This window comes from Carettochelys insculpta, chromosome 34, assembly GCF_033958435.1.
Source record: "Carettochelys insculpta isolate YL-2023 chromosome 34, ASM3395843v1, whole genome shotgun sequence".
NCBI lineage: Eukaryota > Metazoa > Chordata > Testudines > Carettochelyidae > Carettochelys > Carettochelys insculpta.
In genome coordinates, this window is record NC_134170.1 from 1436433 (window position 1) to 1453021 (window position 16589).

The following is a 16589-nucleotide window of genomic DNA, read 5'->3' on the forward strand; positions in this document are numbered from 1 at the left end:
TCCCCCATCGTCTGCTTTCCAAAGGTTGTGGGGGGGGTACAAGCTCCACCCCTCGGTGCTCAGACACCCCCCGGGCCTGCGCAGGCGTCTGCTCTGCCCCGCCCCCCCATTGGGCTATTGTATTGTTACCCCCCTGCCCCCATTAAAGGTATCAACTGCCCGTGCCAGTCTCGAACCCGCCGCTGGGGATTGGGGGGAGGAGCCAAGCCCTTCCCCACAGCGCCCCCTTCCTGACCCCCCCATCCCCTGCCCCACAGCACCCCAGCAGCCAGACCAGCCTAGGGGAGAGCACCCTCCCTGCCCCCATCCCCACAGCACCTGCTCCTGGTCCCACAGCGCCCCCCCGGGGCCGGACCGGCCAATGGGAGAGCACCCCCTGCTGGGCCCCACTCGCCCCCAAAGCACACCCTCCCTGCCCCTGCCCCACATCGCACCTTCATCTCCTGCCCCACAGCGCACCCAGGGGCCAGACAGGCGAATAGGAGAGCACCCCCTGCTGGGCCCCATCCGCCCCCTAAGCACACCCTCCCTGCCCCTGCCCCACATCGCACCCTCATCTCCTGCCCCACAGCGCACCCAGGGGCCAGACAGGCGAATAGGAGAGCACCCCCTGCTGGGCCCCATCCGCCCCCTAAGCACACCCTCCCTGCCCCTGCCCCTGCCCCACATCGCACCCTCATCTCCTGCCCCACAGCGCACCCAGGGGCCAGACAGGCGAATAGGAGAGCACCCCCTGCTGGGCCCCACCCGCCCCCTAAGCACACCCTCCCTGCCCCTGCCCCACATCGCACCTTCATCTCCTGCCCCACAGCGCACCCAGGGGCCAGACAGGCGAATAGGAGAGCGCCCCCTGCTGGGCCCCACCCGCCCCCTAAGCACACCCTCCCTGCCCCTGCCCCACAGCGCACCCAGGGGCCAGACAGGCGAATAGGAGAGCACCCCCTGCTGGGCCCCACCCGCCCCCTAAGCACACCCTCCCTGCCCCTGCCCCACATCGCACCTTCATCTCCTGCCCCACAGCGCACCCAGGGGCCAGACAGGCGAATAGGAGAGCGCCCCCTGCTGGGCCCCACCCGCCCCCAAAGCACACCCTCCCTGCCCCTGCCCCTGCCCCACATCGCACCCTCATCTCCTGCCCCACAGCGCACCCAGGGGCCAGACAGGCGAATAGGAGAGCACCCCCTGCTGGGCCCCACCCGCCCCCTAAGCACACCCTCCCTGCCCCACATCGCACCTTCATCTCCTGCCCCACAGCGCACCCAGGGGCCAGACAGGCGAATAGGAGAGCGCCCCCTGCTGGGCCCCACCCGCCCCCTAAGCACACCCTCCCTGCCCCTGCCCCTGCCCCACATCGCACCCTCATCTCCTGCCCCACAGCGCACCCAGGGGCCAGACAGGCGAATAGGAGAGCGCCCCCTGCTGGGCCCCACCCGCCCCCTAAGCACACCCTCCCTGCCCCTGCCCCTGCCCCACATCGCACCCTCATCTCCTGCCCCACAGCGCACCCAGGGGCCAGACAGGCGAATAGGAGAGCACCCCCTGCTGGGCCCCATCCACCCCCTAAGCACACCCTCCCTGCCCCTGCCCCACATTGCACCCTCATCTCCTGCCCCACAGCGCACCCAGGGGCCAGACAGGCGAATAGGAGAGCGCCCCCTGCTGGGCCCCATCCGCCCCCTAAGCACACCCTCCCTGCCCCTGCCCCTGCCCCACATCGCACCCTCATCTCCTGCCCCACAGCGCACCCAGGGGCCAGACAGGCCAATGGGAGAGCGCCCCCTGCTGGGCCCCACCCCACCCCACAGCGCCCCCTGCTGGGCCCCACCCGCACCCTAGCGCCGCCTGCTGGATCTGGTTCGCCGGTATCCGCCCGCCCTCCCCCGATCGGCTTGTGATTGGCTGCGGCTCCCCCACCCCCTGGGACTACGGGCCCCGCCCTCTGACTAAGGTCCGACCCCCGGGGGGTCCCCAGCCAGCCTCTGCCCCCGGCTGGACCCCTCCCTCTCCCCGCCTGGTTCCCATTAAGGCTCTGCTGAGCCCGACCCGCCGCTCTCCGGCCCCGTCCCGGCAGCATGAGCCCGGCCCGGATCCTGCTGCTGCCCCTGCTGCTGCCGTGGGGCTGCGCCGTGGGGCAGAGCGACCCGCCCCCTGCTCCCAACGTCACCAGGTACTGCAGCCCGCTCCCTGCCCCGCCGATCCCAGCTCCCCTGGCCCCCAGTCTCCCAGAGCCCCACCGACCCCTGCCCCCCAGCTCCCTCCTGCCCCACTTCCCCCAGCCCCGTTCACCCGTCGCACCAATTCTTGCCCCCATCCCTCCCCCAACTATAGCAATGCCTGGGCTGGGCTGGCAGGGGCTGTGGGCCAGGAGTGAGGGGCACTGGTGGGGCTGGAGGAGAGGGGCTGTGGGTCAGGAGTGAGGGGCACCAGCCGGGCTGAGGGACAGGGGCTGTGGGGCAGGAGTGAGGGGACTGGCGGGGTGGGGGATGCAGGGGCTATGGGGCAGGAGCGAGGGGACCGGCAGGGCTGGGGGATGCAGGGGCTGTGGGGCGGGAGCGAGGGGACCGGCAGGGCTGGGGGATGCGGGGGCTGAGGGGCAGAAGTGAGGGGACTGGCGGGGCTGGGGGATCCAGGGGCTGTTGGGGAGAAGTGAGGGGACTGGCAGGGCTGGGGGACAGGGGCTGTGGGGCAGGAGTGAGGGGCACCAGCTGGGCTGGGGAGCCCAGACGGGAGCCAGCCCGCGCCAGGCGCTGCACATCTGGAAGGGTTTAGCCGTGTGGCGCTGCGGCTGCCAGAGGATGAGCCAAGTTCTCCGGATTCTCAGAATTCCCCGGTGGGGGGAGCAGCTGGCCAGTGGGGGGAGGGCCCAGCTGGGCCCCCAGGGACAAAGTGGAGTGGGGCATGGGGGTAGATTTTGACCATCATGAGCTCTGGGGGCCATAACCGCCCCGGTGGGCCCAGAACTCCCGGCAGTCGGACACCACTGCCTGGTGTCCCTTTTCACACTTGCTCTCTGGTGCCTGTGCACCATGGTGGCACACGCACGTGCGAGCCCAGGGACCCTGTGCATTGTTGGGGCAGAGTGGGACAGGCCAGTGGGGAGGGCTGTTGTCAGTCTCAGCCCTTGCAAGAGGCCAGGGGCCGAGCAGCTCCCTGTGGGGCAGGACTGGCTCCCGCCTCCCGCCCCCGGCCTGGCCAACGTCCCAGCCCTCGGAGCCCTGGCCAGCACAAACACATGCTGAGTCAGCTGGATGCACGCTCACCGCGGGGGGGCAGGGCCAGGCTGGCAGGGGCTGCGGGTTGGGAGCGAGGGGCACCGGGGGGCTACGGGTCGGGAGTGGGGGGGCACCACGGTGCGCCGGGGTGGTGGCAGGCAGGGTAATGCTGCCTGTCGGCTCCGGCAGGCCTGTGTTCCTGTGCGGCGGGGAGCACGTGGGCGACTCGGGGTATATCGCCAGCGAGGGGTTCCCCAACCACTACCCACCCAACAAGACCTGCACCTGGACCATCACGGTACGGCGGGGGTGGGGTGGGGGGGGTCTGGCGTGAGCATGGGGCTGGGGGAGAGGGGGACAGGGAAACGGGGAGGGGTTGTGAGCAGGGGGGTGGAGCTGGCGCAGCTTCCCTGGCCTAGGCGCAAGCAGAAGGGAATGTGGGGCAGCACTCACAGCCGGCACTGGTATATGAGCCGTGGTGCACGTGCACTGGTGGCTCGCACATTCACCAGCAGTCGTGCAAGGCATTGCACGCTGCAAGGTTTGCATGTGGGAAGGCGGCTTGCATGTCACCAGTGCCTGGTTCCTTCCCTGCCCAACCTCCTATGTCTCCTGTCCCCAGCGCCCCCTAACCGCACTGTGCCCCACAGGTGCCTGAGGGGCAGGTGGTGATGCTTTCCTTCCGCGTGTTCGACCTGGAGCCGGACCCCGCCTGCCGCTACGACTACCTGGACGTGTACAATGGGCACTCAACGGCCGTCCAGCGCCTGGGCCGCTTCTGCGGCACCTTCCGCCCCGGGGCCGTGCTCGCCACCTCCCACCGCATGATGCTGCAGATGGTGTCGGATGAGGGCACTGGGGGCCGCGGGTTCCTGGTCTGGTTCAGCGCCGGCCTCCCCCATGTCAACGGTGAGCGGCCCCTGAGGCGGGGCCGGGGGGCATTACCCACAATGCCCTGCACCGAGGAGGGGCCGGGGGGCGTTACCCACCATGCCCTGCGCTGAGGCGGGGCTGGGGGGCAAGTTACCCACCATGCCCTGCGCTGAGGCGGGGCCGGGGGGTGTTACCCACCATGCCCTGCGCTGAGGCGGGGGCGACTGACCCACCATGCCCTGCGCTGAGGCGGGGCTGGGGGGCGAGTTACCCACCATGCCCTGCGCCCAGGCGGGGCGGGGGGCGTTACCCAACATGCCCTGTGCCGAGGCAGGGGCAACTGACCCACCATGCCCTGTGCCAAGGTGGGGGGCAAGTTACCCACAATGCCCTGCACCGAGGCAGGGCCGGGGGGGGGTGTTACCCACAATACCCTGTGCCTAGGTGGAGCCAAGGGCACGTTACCCACAATGCCATGCACGGAGGCAGCGTCAGGAGCACATTACCCACAATGCCTTGCAGTGAGGTGGGGCAGGGAATGCGTTACCCACAATGCCCTGTGTCAAGGCAGGGCCTGTAATGCATTTCCCACAATGCCCTGCGGCGGGGCCAGGAACATGTTATCCATAATGCCCCAGGGGGGCAGGGGCCAGGAACATATTACCCACAATGCTCTGTGCTGGGGGGGCACATTAACCACAATCCTCAGTGCCAGTGGGGCCCATTACCCACAATGCCCTGCACCAATGCTAAGGCAGAGGGGATGCGAGGAGGTTGCGCCCCCTCTTGCCCCCACCTTGCACGGCCCCCGCGGCTCCGCCCCCATCCCAACCTGCAGGACCTTTTGCAGGCAGGCCGCGCGGACAGCGGAGGTGGGAGCCCAGCCCCATAGCCTCCCGCTGGGAGCCCTGGGGCTTTTGGGACGGTGAGTATGCGGCCGGCCCCCCCAGCCCCGGCCAGCCCCAGGGGCGCCGCGGCGGTCGGATCACGGCCTGGGGCCGAGGGGCTGCGACGGAGGGGGCTGGGAGCCCAAGCCAGCTGCCCCCCCGCCCCTTTGCCCCACCCTGGGATCGGACCCCTGCCCCAGGGACCGGTGCAGGCCGCTGGGGGGTTTTGGGGGGCTTGGCTGCTGGCCGGGGCAGCTCCCCGCCCCCCCGCCGTATGCTTGTGCCCTGGCACTGTGCCCTGCCTGGCTCGCCCCATGGCCTGTAATTACCCACAAGAGAAATGGCTGGCTTACTCAGCAGACATGGGCGCAGGCAGACAGGGCGGCTCCCCAGAGCTGCTCGCACCCGACGAGGTGGGGGCCGGGGCGGCTCAGCAGGGCAGAGCTGGCCGCAGCTTCCCTGGCCTCACCGCAACCAATGGGGGGCAGGGCTCGCAGCCGGCATTGGCCCATGAGCCATGTTGCACGTGCACCGGCAGCTCACGTGCTCGCTGGCAGCCGTGCAAGGCATTGCACGCTGAAAGGTTTGCACATGGGAAGGTGGCTTGCATGTCCCCAGTGCGGGGTTTGCACTGCAAAGTGGTGAGGTTTGCCTTCTTGCACGAGCAGGCAGACGTGCGTACTGCACGGTGCTCTGTAGTTCGGATGCACGCACTGGTGAGGTTTTGCACGTTGGCTCAGTAATGAGTGCCCCATTGCAGAGGCAGGTAGAAGGTTGCACTATCTGTGGACCAGCAGCGCTTGCACGTGGACTTGGCAAAGCTTTGCACGGGCATTGCCTTGCACAGGCTGTCCCTTGCACACTTAGTGGGATTTGCACAATTCTCTCCCTGAGCAATGCACCAGCATGTGGCCTTCCAGGCGCACTCGTACACAGCCTGGGCCTGTGCTCACATGCCGACAATGCGCCGTTCCCTCGTGCAGCTGCAGGATGTGCTGTTCCCTGGTGGTGTTGCACATGCGGGTGCACTCACGTGCATTCTCACGTCTTACGCACGCATCAGGTGCAGACTTGTATGCTCATTGGCGGACGTCGATGCCGACTCACCAGCCGCTGGGCACAACACGCACACCCCCTTCCTGTAAATGCACCTGGTTTGCACGCTGGCAGTGCAGGCCTGTGTCCCTGCACGTGCGCACCCCTTTGGCCTGCTGGCAGTGCCCGCTGTGGGCCTGGCAGGAGGGGGACTGGGAGGCTCTGGGCCCCCCCCCACTGACCCCCCCCGTGCCCCATGTCTTGCAGAGCACCAGTTCTGTGGGGGGAAGCTGGAGAAGCCCCAGGGCACCCTCAAGACCCCGAACTGGCCCGAGAGCAACTACCCAGCTGGCATCAGCTGCTCCTGGCACATCATCGCCCTCCCGGGCCAGGTACAGCGCCTGGGGGCGGGGCCGGGCACGGGGGGGGGGTGGAACTGGGGTCTGTGGGGGAGGGGGCGGGGCCAGGCAGAGTGGGTGGAGCTGGGCTTGGTGGGGGTTGTGGCCGGGCTCAGTGGGCGGAGCTGGATTCGACGTGGGCGTGGCCGGGCTCGGTGGGCGGAGCTGTGATGTGGGGGCGTGGCCAGCCTCAGTGAACAGAGCTGGGCAGGGTGTAGGCAGGGCCAGGCTGGGTGGGTGGATCTGGGCTCAGTGGGCGGAGCTGGATTTGGCATGGGCGTGGCCGGGCTCGGTGGGCGGAGCTGTGATGTGGGGGGGTGGCCAGCCTCAGTGAACAGAGCTGGGCAGGGTGTAGGCAGGGCCAGGCTGGGTGGGTGGATCTGGGCTGAGTGGGGGTGGGGGCGTGGCCGGGCTCAGTGGGCGGAGCTGGATTCGGCATGGGCGTGGCCGGGCTCAGTGGGCGGGGCTGCCCGTGCCCCCAGGTGGTGGAGCTGACGTTCGGGAAGTTCGACGTGGAGCCCGACCCGCACTGCCGCTACGACTACGTGTCCGTCTTCCACGGGGGGGCGCACGACGACTCCCGGCGCGTGGGCAAGTTCTGCGGGGACCGTGCCCCCGGGTGAGCCCCCGGACCCTGCTGCTGCCCCACCAGCCCAGCCGGCCAGGCCGGCCCTGGGCCCCGCGGGGGGAGCCGGCGCCCCTGGAGGGGCCAGGCCCTGCCCCATTCCCTGCCCCTGAGCCGGCCAGCCCTGCCCTGGGCCGGGGGAGCCGGCGCCCCTGGAGGGGCCAGGCCCTGCCCCATTCCCTGCCCCTGAGCCGGCCAGCCCTGCCCTGGGCCCCGCGGGGGGAGCCGGCGCCCCTGGAGGGGCCAGGCCCTGCCCCATTCCCACCCCCTGAGCCGGCCAGTCCTGCCCTGGGCCGGGGGAGCCGGCGCCCCTGGAGGGGCCAGGCCCTGCCCCATTCCCACCCCCTGAGCCAGCCAGCCCTGCCCTGGGCCGGGGGAGCCGGTGCCCCTAGAGGGGCCAGGCCCTGCCCCATTCCCTGCCCCTGAGCCAGCCAGCCCTGCCCTGGGCCGGGGGAGCCGGCGCCCCTAGAGGGGCCAGGCCCTGCCCCATTCCCTGCCCCTGAGCCAGCCAGCCCTGCCCTGGGCCAGGGGAGCCGGTGCCCCTGGAGGGGCCAGGCCCTGCCCCATTCCCACCCCCTGAGCCAGCCAGCCCTGCCCTGGGCCGGGGGAGCCGGCGCCCCTAAAGGGGCCAGGCCCTGCCCCATTCCCTGCCCCTGAGCCTGCCCTGGGCCGGGGGAGCCGGCGCCCCTAGAGGGGCCAGGCCCTGCCCCATTCCCTGCCCCTGAGCCGGCCAGCCCTGCCCTGGGCCGGGGGAGCCGGCGCCCCTAGAAGGGCCAGGCCCTGCCCCATTCCCTGCCCCTGAGCCGGCCAGCCCTGCCCTGGGCCAGGGGAGCCGGTGCCCCTGGAGGGGCCAGGCCCTGCCCCATTCCCACCCCCTGAGCCAGCCAGCCCTGCCCTGGGCCGGGGGAGCCGGCGCCCCTAAAGGGGCCAGGCCCTGCCCCATTCCCTGCCCCTGAGCCTGCCCTGGGCCGGGGGAGCCGGCGCCCCTAGAGGGGCCAGGCCCTGCCCCATTCCCTGCCCCTGAGCCGGCCAGCCCTGCCCTGGGCCGGGGGAGCCGGCGCCCCTAGAAGGGCCAGGCCCTGCCCCATTCCCTGCCCCTGAGCCGGCCAGCCCTGCCCTGGGCCGGGGGAGCCGGCGCCCCTAGAGGGGCCAGGCCCTGCCCCATTCCCACACCCTGAGCCGGCCAGTCCTGCCCTGGGCCGGGGGAGCCGGCGCCCCTAGAGGGGCCAGGCCCTGCCCCATTCCCTGCCCCCAATTTGTTCCCACCCCACATCTGACCCCCCAGGCCCATCTACTCGGACGGGAACGAGATGTTGGTGCAGTTCGTGTCGGATCTCAGCGTCACGGCCGACGGCTTCTCCGCCTCCTACAGTGTCCGGAGCCGCTCTGCGGAGCCCGACGTGGCTGCGAAACCCCCCCCCGGCGTCTTCCCCGGCTCCAAACCTGGCCAGGCCGGCGCCAAGACCCCCAGCAAAGCCAAACCAGCCCCCCAGCCCAAGCCCACCGCTGGCACGTCGCCCGAAGGCCAGACACCAGGTGAGAGGGGCCCGTCCGAACCAGGCTGTGACCAAACCTGCCGGTCCCCTCGCTCCCACCTCCCCAGCCCCTGCACCCCCCAGCCCTGCCGGTCCCCTCGCTCCCTCCCCCACCCCCGCCGGTCCCCTCGCTCCCACCCCCACAGCCCCTGCACCCCCCACCCCCGCCGGTCCCCTCCCTCCCTCCCCCACAGCCCCTGCCTCCCCCAGCCCTGCCGGTCCCCTCGCTCCCACCCCACAGCCCCTGCCTCCCCCAGCCCTGCCGGTCCCCTCGCTCCCACCCCACAGCCCCTGCATCCCCCAGCCCTGCCGGTCCCCTCGCTCCCACCCCACAGCCCTTGCACCCCCCAGCCCTGCTGGTCCCTTCACTCCCACCCCCACCCCCACCGGTCCCCTCATTCCCACCCCCACAGCCCCTGCCTCCCCCAGCCCTGCCGGTCCCCTCGCTCCCGCCCCCACAGCCCCTGCACCCCCCAGCCCTGCCGGTCCCCTCGCTCCCGCCCCACAGCCCTTGCACCCCCCAGCCCTGCTGGTCCCCTCACTCCCACCCCCACCCCCCGCCGGTCCCCTCTCTCCCGCCCCCACAGCCCCTGCACCCCCCAGCCCTGCTGGTCCCCTCACTCCCGCCCCCAGCCCTGCTGGTCCCCTCGCTCCCGCCCCACAGCCCCGCATCCCCCAGCCCTGCCGGTCCCCTCGCTCCCGCCCCACAGCCCCTGCACCCCCCAGCCCTGCCGGTCCCCTCGCTCCCACCCCACAGCCCCTGCATCCCCCAGCCCTGCCGGTCCCCTCGCTCCCGCCCCACAGCCACTGCATCCCCCGGCCCTGCTGGTCCTCTCACTCCCAACCCACAGGCTCTGCCCTGCAGCCCTACCAGTGCCTTGTTCTAAGTCTGGGTTGCGTGGAATAAGGGGTCGGTGGGGGGTGAGGCTCCTTGGTCTGTATGTGGGGCAGGCCGAGGGAGGAATCTGCTCCCTGCCCAGGCACTGACCCCCTCGTCTCCCCCAGCAAAGGTGCAGTGCCCCCAGAAGTGCCGCCGGTCAGGAAGCCTTCAGAGCCACTTCTGTGCCAACAACTTCGGTAAGGGACCCAGGTGTCCGAGCGTGGTGGGGGTGGCAGGGAGGGGAGACCTCACCCAGGCTGAGCCGCTAGGACTCACTTCCTTTGCTTGTCACACAGTGATCACCGGCACTGTGAAAGCTGCCGTGCGAGGGGCCGGTGACCGGGTCACCGCTACCATCTCGCTCACCAACACCTACAAGGCTGGTGGCCTCAGCCTGCCCGAGGACAAGAAGGGGGCCACGGTGCAGCTGGAGGTGCCCTGCCGCCAGTGTCCCCTCCTCAAGAAAGGTGAGTGGCTGCCAGACTGCGCCCCGCCCCAGAGGTGGGTGCATCTCGGCGCTGGGCAAGGGGTCCCCATGTCTCCAGCCACCACACCCCAGAGGTGGGTGCATCTCAGCGCTGGGCAAGGGGTCCCCATGTCACTGGCCGGCCTGCCCCAGAGGTGACGCATCTTGGCACCAGGCGAGGGGTCCCCCTGTCCCCGGCTGTCCCGCCCCAGAGGTGGGCGCATCTCGGCGCCGGGCGAGGGGTCCCCATGTGCCCAGCTGTCCTGCTCCAGAGGTGGGCGCACGTTCCCGCCTCCTGACGCTCCTTTCCCTCCTGCCCGCAGGTGCCAGCTACATCCTGATGGGCCGGGTGGTGGCCGGGGGGGCCGGAGAGCTGGGCCCCGAGAGCTTCGTGGTTCCGTATCGGACACAGCACCACCAGGTGCTGAGCACCATCAGCCAACGGCCGTGCCCAGGGGCACCCAGGAAGAAAACGTGAGCCGGGGGCGGGGGCGGGTTTGGCCGTGTCGGTCCCTTTCCCTGGGCCGTGGCTCCTGCCCCCAGCTCCGCTGGCTCCGTGCAGCCCAATAAAGGTGCGAGGCGGCCGTGTGGTGTCTGGGGCCAGTCTGTCTGCCCCGTTGCACGGGGACCTCGAGTCGCACGAGGATGAGACAGGTGGAGGGGGGGCGATCCAGGGGGCAGGGCAGGGCTGACTGTGCCCACTCCTCGCTCCCAGCCCCACTGCTCTGACCCTGGGAGGCAGGGGATGGGGGAAGGTTCCCACGGTGGGGGGCCTGGGAGGCAGAGGCTGGGGAAATGGGTTGCCATGTGGCAGGGGGCCGTGAAGCAGGGTCTGAGGGGGGGCAGGGGAATCTTGCCCCTGGACCCCGCCCCCTGGGGGAGCTTGACGTTCTAACCCCGCCCCCTCCCAGCCAGCTGCTACAGACATTCCATCCTGTCCCCCCGCCCCCAGTGATTCTGCCTTAAAAGGGACATGCTGCCCGCCTGGGGCGGGGTCCCCTGTAGGCACAGGGGGCCCTGCCATGGGGAGCATTTCTCTAGGGGAGCACCCATGATGGTGGTGCAAACGGGCCCGGGCGGGGGAAGGTACCAGATGGGGATAGGGCCCGGGGGCTGGGGTGGGTACACAGGGATCGGGCCCAGGGAGGTAGGTACCAGAGGGGGATCGGGCCCGGGAGGGTAGATACCAGACGAGGATTGGGCCTAGGGGAGGTAGGGTAGGTACCAGACAGGGATGGGGCCGGGGGGGTAGGTACCACACGGGGATCAGGCCCCGGGTGGGGGGGTAGGTACCACACGGGGATCGGGCCCTGGGGGGGGGGTAGGTACCACACGGGGATCAGGCCCCGGGTGGGGGGGTAGGTACCACATGGGGATCGGGCCCCGGGGGGGTAGGTACAAGGCCAGGGCTGTGTTCCCAAGGGGACCCCCTGGCCCCCCAGACCGCGGCCCCGACTCCTTGCCTGGTGCTTTATTAACGCCCATTGGGGCGGCGGCGGTGGCGTGGGGCAGGCGCCCTGGGGCCGGGCCCCCTAGCTGCAGGTGGGGGGGCTGCGGGGGCGGGCTGAGCGCCCGATCAGCTTCAGCGCCTCCCAGAGAAAGGCCTTCTGGCAGGGGGGCAGGGGCAAGGCCCCCACCGCCTCCTTCACCTTGGCCAGGCGCCCGGCCAGCGTGGCGCAGCCCTGCAGCTGGCCCAAGTACTGCTCACAGGTCTGCGCCCCCGGGCTGCCCGCTGGCGGGGGGGGCGCCTGGCTGGGGGGCAGCTGGCGGTACGCCGGGCCCCCCTCAGGGTCGTAGCTCGACAGCAGGTAGAGGCACTCGCGCGTGGCACAGATGCTGTTGGCGCAGAGCGGCACCTGCCGGAGAGATGGGAGATGCAGCTAGCTCTGGGGCGGGGCAGCCGGGGACGCAGGGACCCTTCGCCCGGCGCCGAGATGCGCCCACCTCTGCAGCAAGGCGGCCAGAGACACGGACTCCTTGCCCGGCGCTGAGATGCGCCCAGCGCTGGGGGGGGCGGTGGGGGACACGGGGACCCCTCGCCTGGCACCAAGATGCGCCCACCTCTGGGGCGGGGCAGCCGGTGACACGGGGACCCAGCGCTGTGGGCAACCGGCCATGGCTCCCCACTGTGGTTGATTCTGGGGTGCAGCCCCCCCAGCCCCTCACCTTGACCTGCAGCTTGACGAAGGTGGCACTCCCCTTCGGCCAGCCAGGCAGGCGCCCCCCGGCCCCACAGCCACAGCCCAGCACGGCCTGGCCCAGTTCTCCATCCCGCAGCAGCGCCAGCGAGTGGTTGAGGCCGCACCAGACGTCTAGGGGGCACAGGAGGCCCCGGACCTGCCAGAGGGGAGACACCAGGTGAGCCAGGCCAGGCAGGGCGCGGACACAGGTTTGGGGGCGCCAGGGCGCACCCCGGGGGCAGGGCGCAGCGACAGGTTTAGGGGCGCTGGGGCGCACCCCGGGGGAGGGCGCGGCCGCAGGCTTAGGGGGCGCCGGGGCGCACCCCGGGGGAGGGGGAGGCCGCAGGTTTAGGGGGCGTCGGGGCGCAGCCCGGGGGGAGGGCGCGGCCACAGGTTTTGGGGGCGTCGGGGCGCAGCCCGGGGGGAGGGCGCGGCCGCAGGTTTGGGGGGCGTCGGGGCGGAGCCCGGGGGAGGGCGCGGCCGCAGGTTTGGGGGGCGTCGGGGCGGAGCCCGGGGGAGGGTGCGGCCGCAGGCTTGGGGGGCGTCGGGGCGCAGCCCGGGGGGAGGGCGCGGCCACAGGTTTTGGGGGCGCCGGGGCGCACCCTGGGGGAGGGCGCAGCCGCAGGCTTGGGGGGCGTCGGGGCGGAGCCTGGGGGAGGGCGCGGCCGCAGGCTTGGAGGGCGCCGGGGCGGAGCCTGGGGGAGGCCGCGGCCGCGGCCGCAGGCTTGGGGGGCATCAGGGCGCAGCCCGGGGGGAGGGGGCGGCCACAGGTTTGGGGTGCGGGTTTCACCTGCGTGGGCTCCCCGCGGTCGATCTTGTCGCCGGTGCCCAGCTGCCCGTAGCGGTTGCTCCCCTGCATGAAGAGCCTCCCAAACTCATCCACCAGCCCCAGGTGGTTGTAGCCGAGGGCGCAGGACACCACCTGGGGGGCAGGGGCTGCTCAGGAGTTGGGGGGGACCAGCGCTTGGACCCCCCCGGCAGGTGCCCCCAGTAACCCCAGAGCAGCCCCAACCCCGGCCCCCCCGCAGAATCAGAGCCCCAGATGGGCCCCACCCCAGGCCCTGTGGCACCCGCCGCTCCTCCCCCCCCACAGCAAGCGGGCCCCACACGTGGGGGGCGCTGACCTTGGCGGGCAGGGCCAGGGCCAGGGGCGTCTGTAGGTCGAGCGGGTCGAAGGCGTGCAGGGTCCCGAAGAGGTCGCGGTAGACGCCGGGCGCGTGCACCTCCAGGTACACGGCCCCCTGGTCTGGGAGAGGGCAGGGCTGAGGCGCTGCGGGGCACGGGCGGGGGGCCAGGCGGGGGGCCGGGCGGGGCCGGGGGGCCGTACCGGTGAGGAAGCCGGCGCTGCTGGGGCCAGAGGCCAGGGCCTGCACGCCCAGCTGGGGCAGGCAGCGGGAGACCTTCCGCAGGGCCAGCTGCACCGTGTAGGAGCGCGGCTCGTCCAGCTGCGTCTCATCCACCATCAGGCTGTACAGCTTCCCCTCCTCTGCGGAGACACGGGCCTCAGCCGGGGGGTGGGGTGGGGCAGGGCGGCCGTGGGGGCCCCCGAGCTGCCCCCTCTCCGGCCCCCCAGCCCACCTGTGAGCAGCAGCAGCGAGCGCTCGGCCTCCGGGCCAGTCAGGGCCAGCTGCCGGAAGCGCATGGCGGCGTGGAAGGTCATTCGAAACACCCGCTGCCCGCCGGCCGGCAGGTACACCTCCACGCAGTCGCAGGGCCGCCCGGCTCCTGCCTCCCGCGCCACCAGCACGTAGATGTACTTCCGATAGGCCGTCTCGCTCCGCGGGTCCGTGGCGAACTGAGGTGGGGGAGGCAGTGGGGTCAGGTGGGGAGCGGGGCAGGGACCCGAGAACAATCCCATTTCTGGCACCAACGGTCCCGCACTCACGTCCTTGGCGCCGCGGCACAGCACCACGTAGCGGCAGGCCCGCCTCCACTGGGCGTGGCCCGGGACCGAGGCCACCAGGGCGTGGCGCAGGGCGAAGAGGGTCCCGCCGTGGTCCAGAATGAAGACGTGCTCCTTGGTGGGCAGGAACTTGCGGTAGCCGTGCGAGAGCAGCGGCGCCACCGACTTGCTGAGGTAGCGCCGGCGGCCCCCCAAGGTCTGGAAGTAAAGGCCCTTGGTGTCTGGGGGGGGTGGGGACAAAACTGGGGGGTCAGTGGGGGGGAGGGGGTTGACAGTGTGCAAGCCCCGCCTCTCCTATCTGCAAGCCCCGCCTTTCCATAGCTCCTCCCTGGTGCAAGACCCGCCCCTCTCATGCACGCTGTCTCTTCCTCACGGTCAGCCTGCCCCATCCTTGTGTGCGCCCTTCCCCCCATGTGCGAGCCCCACCCGTCCCTCGTGCAATCCCCACCCCTCCCTCGTGCGAAGCCCGCCCCCACGGCAGCTGGTACTGACAGTTGAGGATGGCGGCTCTCTTCCAGGGGCGCACCCCGGCCGTGCCCTCTGGGGGAAGCTGGGGGCAGAGTCGCCGGCAGAGCCGGCGCCAGACGCCTTCGCTGTCGCACACCTGGCGCAGGTAGCGGCAGGTCTGGCCCAACGCCACCATGGCCCGTACCGGCAGGAAGGACACAATGTGATCCAGCTGGGGGAGGGCAGGGGGGTGAGGTGGGTGGTCCAGCCCCCCACACTGACCCACAGCGCAGGGTCCACTAGTCTATACGGACCAGCCCCCGGGTACAGGGCCCCTGGGTTATACTGACCCAGCCCCTGGGTAAAGGGGCCCCTGGGCTATACTGACCCAGCCCCCGGGTAAAGGGGCCCTGGGCTATACTGACCTGGCCCCCGGGTACAGGGCCCCTGGGCTATACTGACCTGGCCCCCGGGTACAGGGCCCCTGGGCTATACTGACCTGGCCCCCGGGTACAGGGCCCCTGGGTTATACTGACCCGGCCCCCGGGTAAAGGGGCCCCTGGGCTATACTGACCCAGCCCCCGGGTAAAGGGGCCCCTGGGCTATACTGACCCAGCCCCCGGGTAAAGGGGCCCTGGGCTATACTGACCCAGCCCCCGGGTAAAGGGGCCCTGGGTTATATTGACCCAGCCCCCGGGTAAAGGGGCCCTGGGCTATACTGACCCGGCCCCCGGGTACAGGGCCCGTGGGTTATACTGACCCGGCCCCCGGGTACAGGGCCCCTGGGCTATACTGACCCAGCCCTCGGGTAAAGGGGCCCTGGGTTATACTGACCCAGCCCCCAGGTAAAGGGGCCCTGGGCTATATTGACCCGGCCCCCGGGTAAAGGGGCCCTGGGCTATACTGACCTGGCCCCCGGGTACAGGGCCCCTGGCCTATACGGACCCGGCCCCCGGGTACAGGGCCCCTGGGCTATACTGCCCCTGCCCCCGGGTAAAGGGGCCCCAGGCTATACGGACCAGCCCCCGAGTATAGGGCCCCTGGGCTATACTGACCTGGCCCCCGGGTATAGGGCCCCTGGGCTATACGGACCCAGCCCCCGGGTACAGGGCCCCTGGGCTATACGGACCCGGCCCCCGGGTATAGGGCCCCTGGGCTATACTGACCCAGCTCCTGGGTATAGGGCCCCAGGCTATACGGCCCCGGCCCCTGGGTTTCGGGCCCCGGGCTATACGGACCCAGCCCCTGGGTATAGGGCCTCTGGGCTATACGGACCAGCCCCTGGGTATAGGGCCCCTGGGCTATACGGACCAGCCCCTGGGTATAGGGCCCCTGGGCTATACAGACCCAGCCCCTGGGTATAGGGCCCTGGGCTATACGGACCCAGCCCCTGGGTATAGGGCCCCTGGGCTATACGGACCCAGCCCCTGAGTATAGGGCCCCTGGGCTATATAGACCCAGTCCCTGGGTATAGGGCCCCTGGGCTATACGGACCCAGCCCCTGGCTGTAGGGTCCCCTGGGTGATACAGCCCCCCAACTCTAGCCCCCAACTCACCAGCTCTGGGGGGAGGCGCTGGAGGGAGGCTGAGTCCCCCACGTCCTTGCGACTCTCAGCACCTTCGGGCACCTGGCTGCGGCGCGGTCGCTTGGCCTGTGGGGGGCCGGGCAGAGGTGAGGGGGGTGGGGATTGGCCGTGGGCCTCCACCAGCCCCCCCCACTCCCCGCTCCCTGTAAGCCCCTCAGCGCTGCCCCCCAGATGCTCACCCCCATGGCCTCCTCGCCCGCCCAGAGCCGGGAGCCACGCCGGAGCTGCCGGGCCACGCGCCTGTCGCCCGTCCCCGCCCGCCGGCGCCCCCCACAGGCCTGCGTCCCGCCCAGCCCCTCGCCCCGGGACATGGCAGTGCCGGCTGGTGCCCGCCCCATGGCTTCACAGTGCTGGGGTGACTGGCAGCCTGTGACATCACCCCCAGCACTGTGACCTCGGCCAGCCAGCTGGCCTGTCCGCCCCTGAGCATGGCCCCATAGCGCCCAGGCACAGGCCCTGCCCCATAGCGTCCTAGGCACCAGGGCCAGCCCCTGCCCCATAGCGTCCCAGACATCAGAGCCAGGCCCTGCCCCATAGCATCCCAGGCACCAGGACCAGGCCC

At 71.3% G+C, this 16589-nt stretch overlaps 2 protein-coding genes across 2 annotated transcripts; one reads left to right on the top strand and one right to left on the bottom strand.

The window, feature by feature from the left end:
* The first annotated feature begins 1975 nt into the window (after nucleotides 1-1975).
* On the top strand, nucleotides 1976-10495 carry PCOLCE (procollagen C-endopeptidase enhancer). The gene is made up of 9 exons (XM_074983002.1): nucleotides 1976-2167; nucleotides 3402-3510; nucleotides 3863-4121; nucleotides 6275-6399; nucleotides 6888-7024; nucleotides 8316-8566; nucleotides 9571-9642; nucleotides 9742-9912; nucleotides 10235-10495. Exons 1-9 carry the CDS (start codon nucleotides 2073-2075, stop codon nucleotides 10387-10389), a joined length of 1374 nt encoding a protein of 457 aa, XP_074839103.1. The 5' UTR covers nucleotides 1976-2072; the 3' UTR covers nucleotides 10390-10495.
* A 948-nt stretch (nucleotides 10496-11443) lies between these two features.
* Nucleotides 11444-16365, bottom strand: FBXO24 (F-box protein 24). Its single transcript, XM_074982901.1, has 9 exons — nucleotides 16207-16365; nucleotides 15998-16093; nucleotides 14487-14673; nucleotides 13977-14215; nucleotides 13670-13886; nucleotides 13216-13577; nucleotides 12882-13013; nucleotides 12078-12248; nucleotides 11444-11767 (listed from the first exon to the last, which is right to left on the bottom strand). Exons 1-9 carry the CDS (start codon nucleotides 16363-16365, stop codon nucleotides 11444-11446), a joined length of 1887 nt encoding a protein of 628 aa, XP_074839002.1.
* Between the last annotated feature and the right edge of the window lie 224 nt (nucleotides 16366-16589).

Coding starts and splice junctions, on each gene's coding strand:
- PCOLCE (XM_074983002.1), top strand. CDS start 2,073: ATGAGCCCGGCCCGGATCCTGCTGCTGCCCCTGCTGCTGCCGTGGGGC. Junction 3,511..3,862: donor CCTGCACCTGGACCATCACG/GTACGGCGGGGG, acceptor TGTGCCCCACAG/GTGCCTGAGGGGCAGGTGGT. Junction 7,025..8,315: donor TGCGGGGACCGTGCCCCCGG/GTGAGCCCCCGG, acceptor CTGACCCCCCAG/GCCCATCTACTCGGACGGGA.
- FBXO24 (XM_074982901.1), bottom strand. CDS start 16,365: ATGGGGCGGGCACCAGCCGGCACTGCCATGTCCCGGGGCGAGGGGCTG. Junction 14,216..14,486: donor GAGAGCCGCCATCCTCAACT/GTCAGTACCAGC, acceptor CACCCCCCCCAG/ACACCAAGGGCCTTTACTTC. Junction 13,014..13,215: donor CCCTGGCCCTGCCCGCCAAG/GTCAGCGCCCCC, acceptor CCTGCCCCCCAG/GTGGTGTCCTGCGCCCTCGG.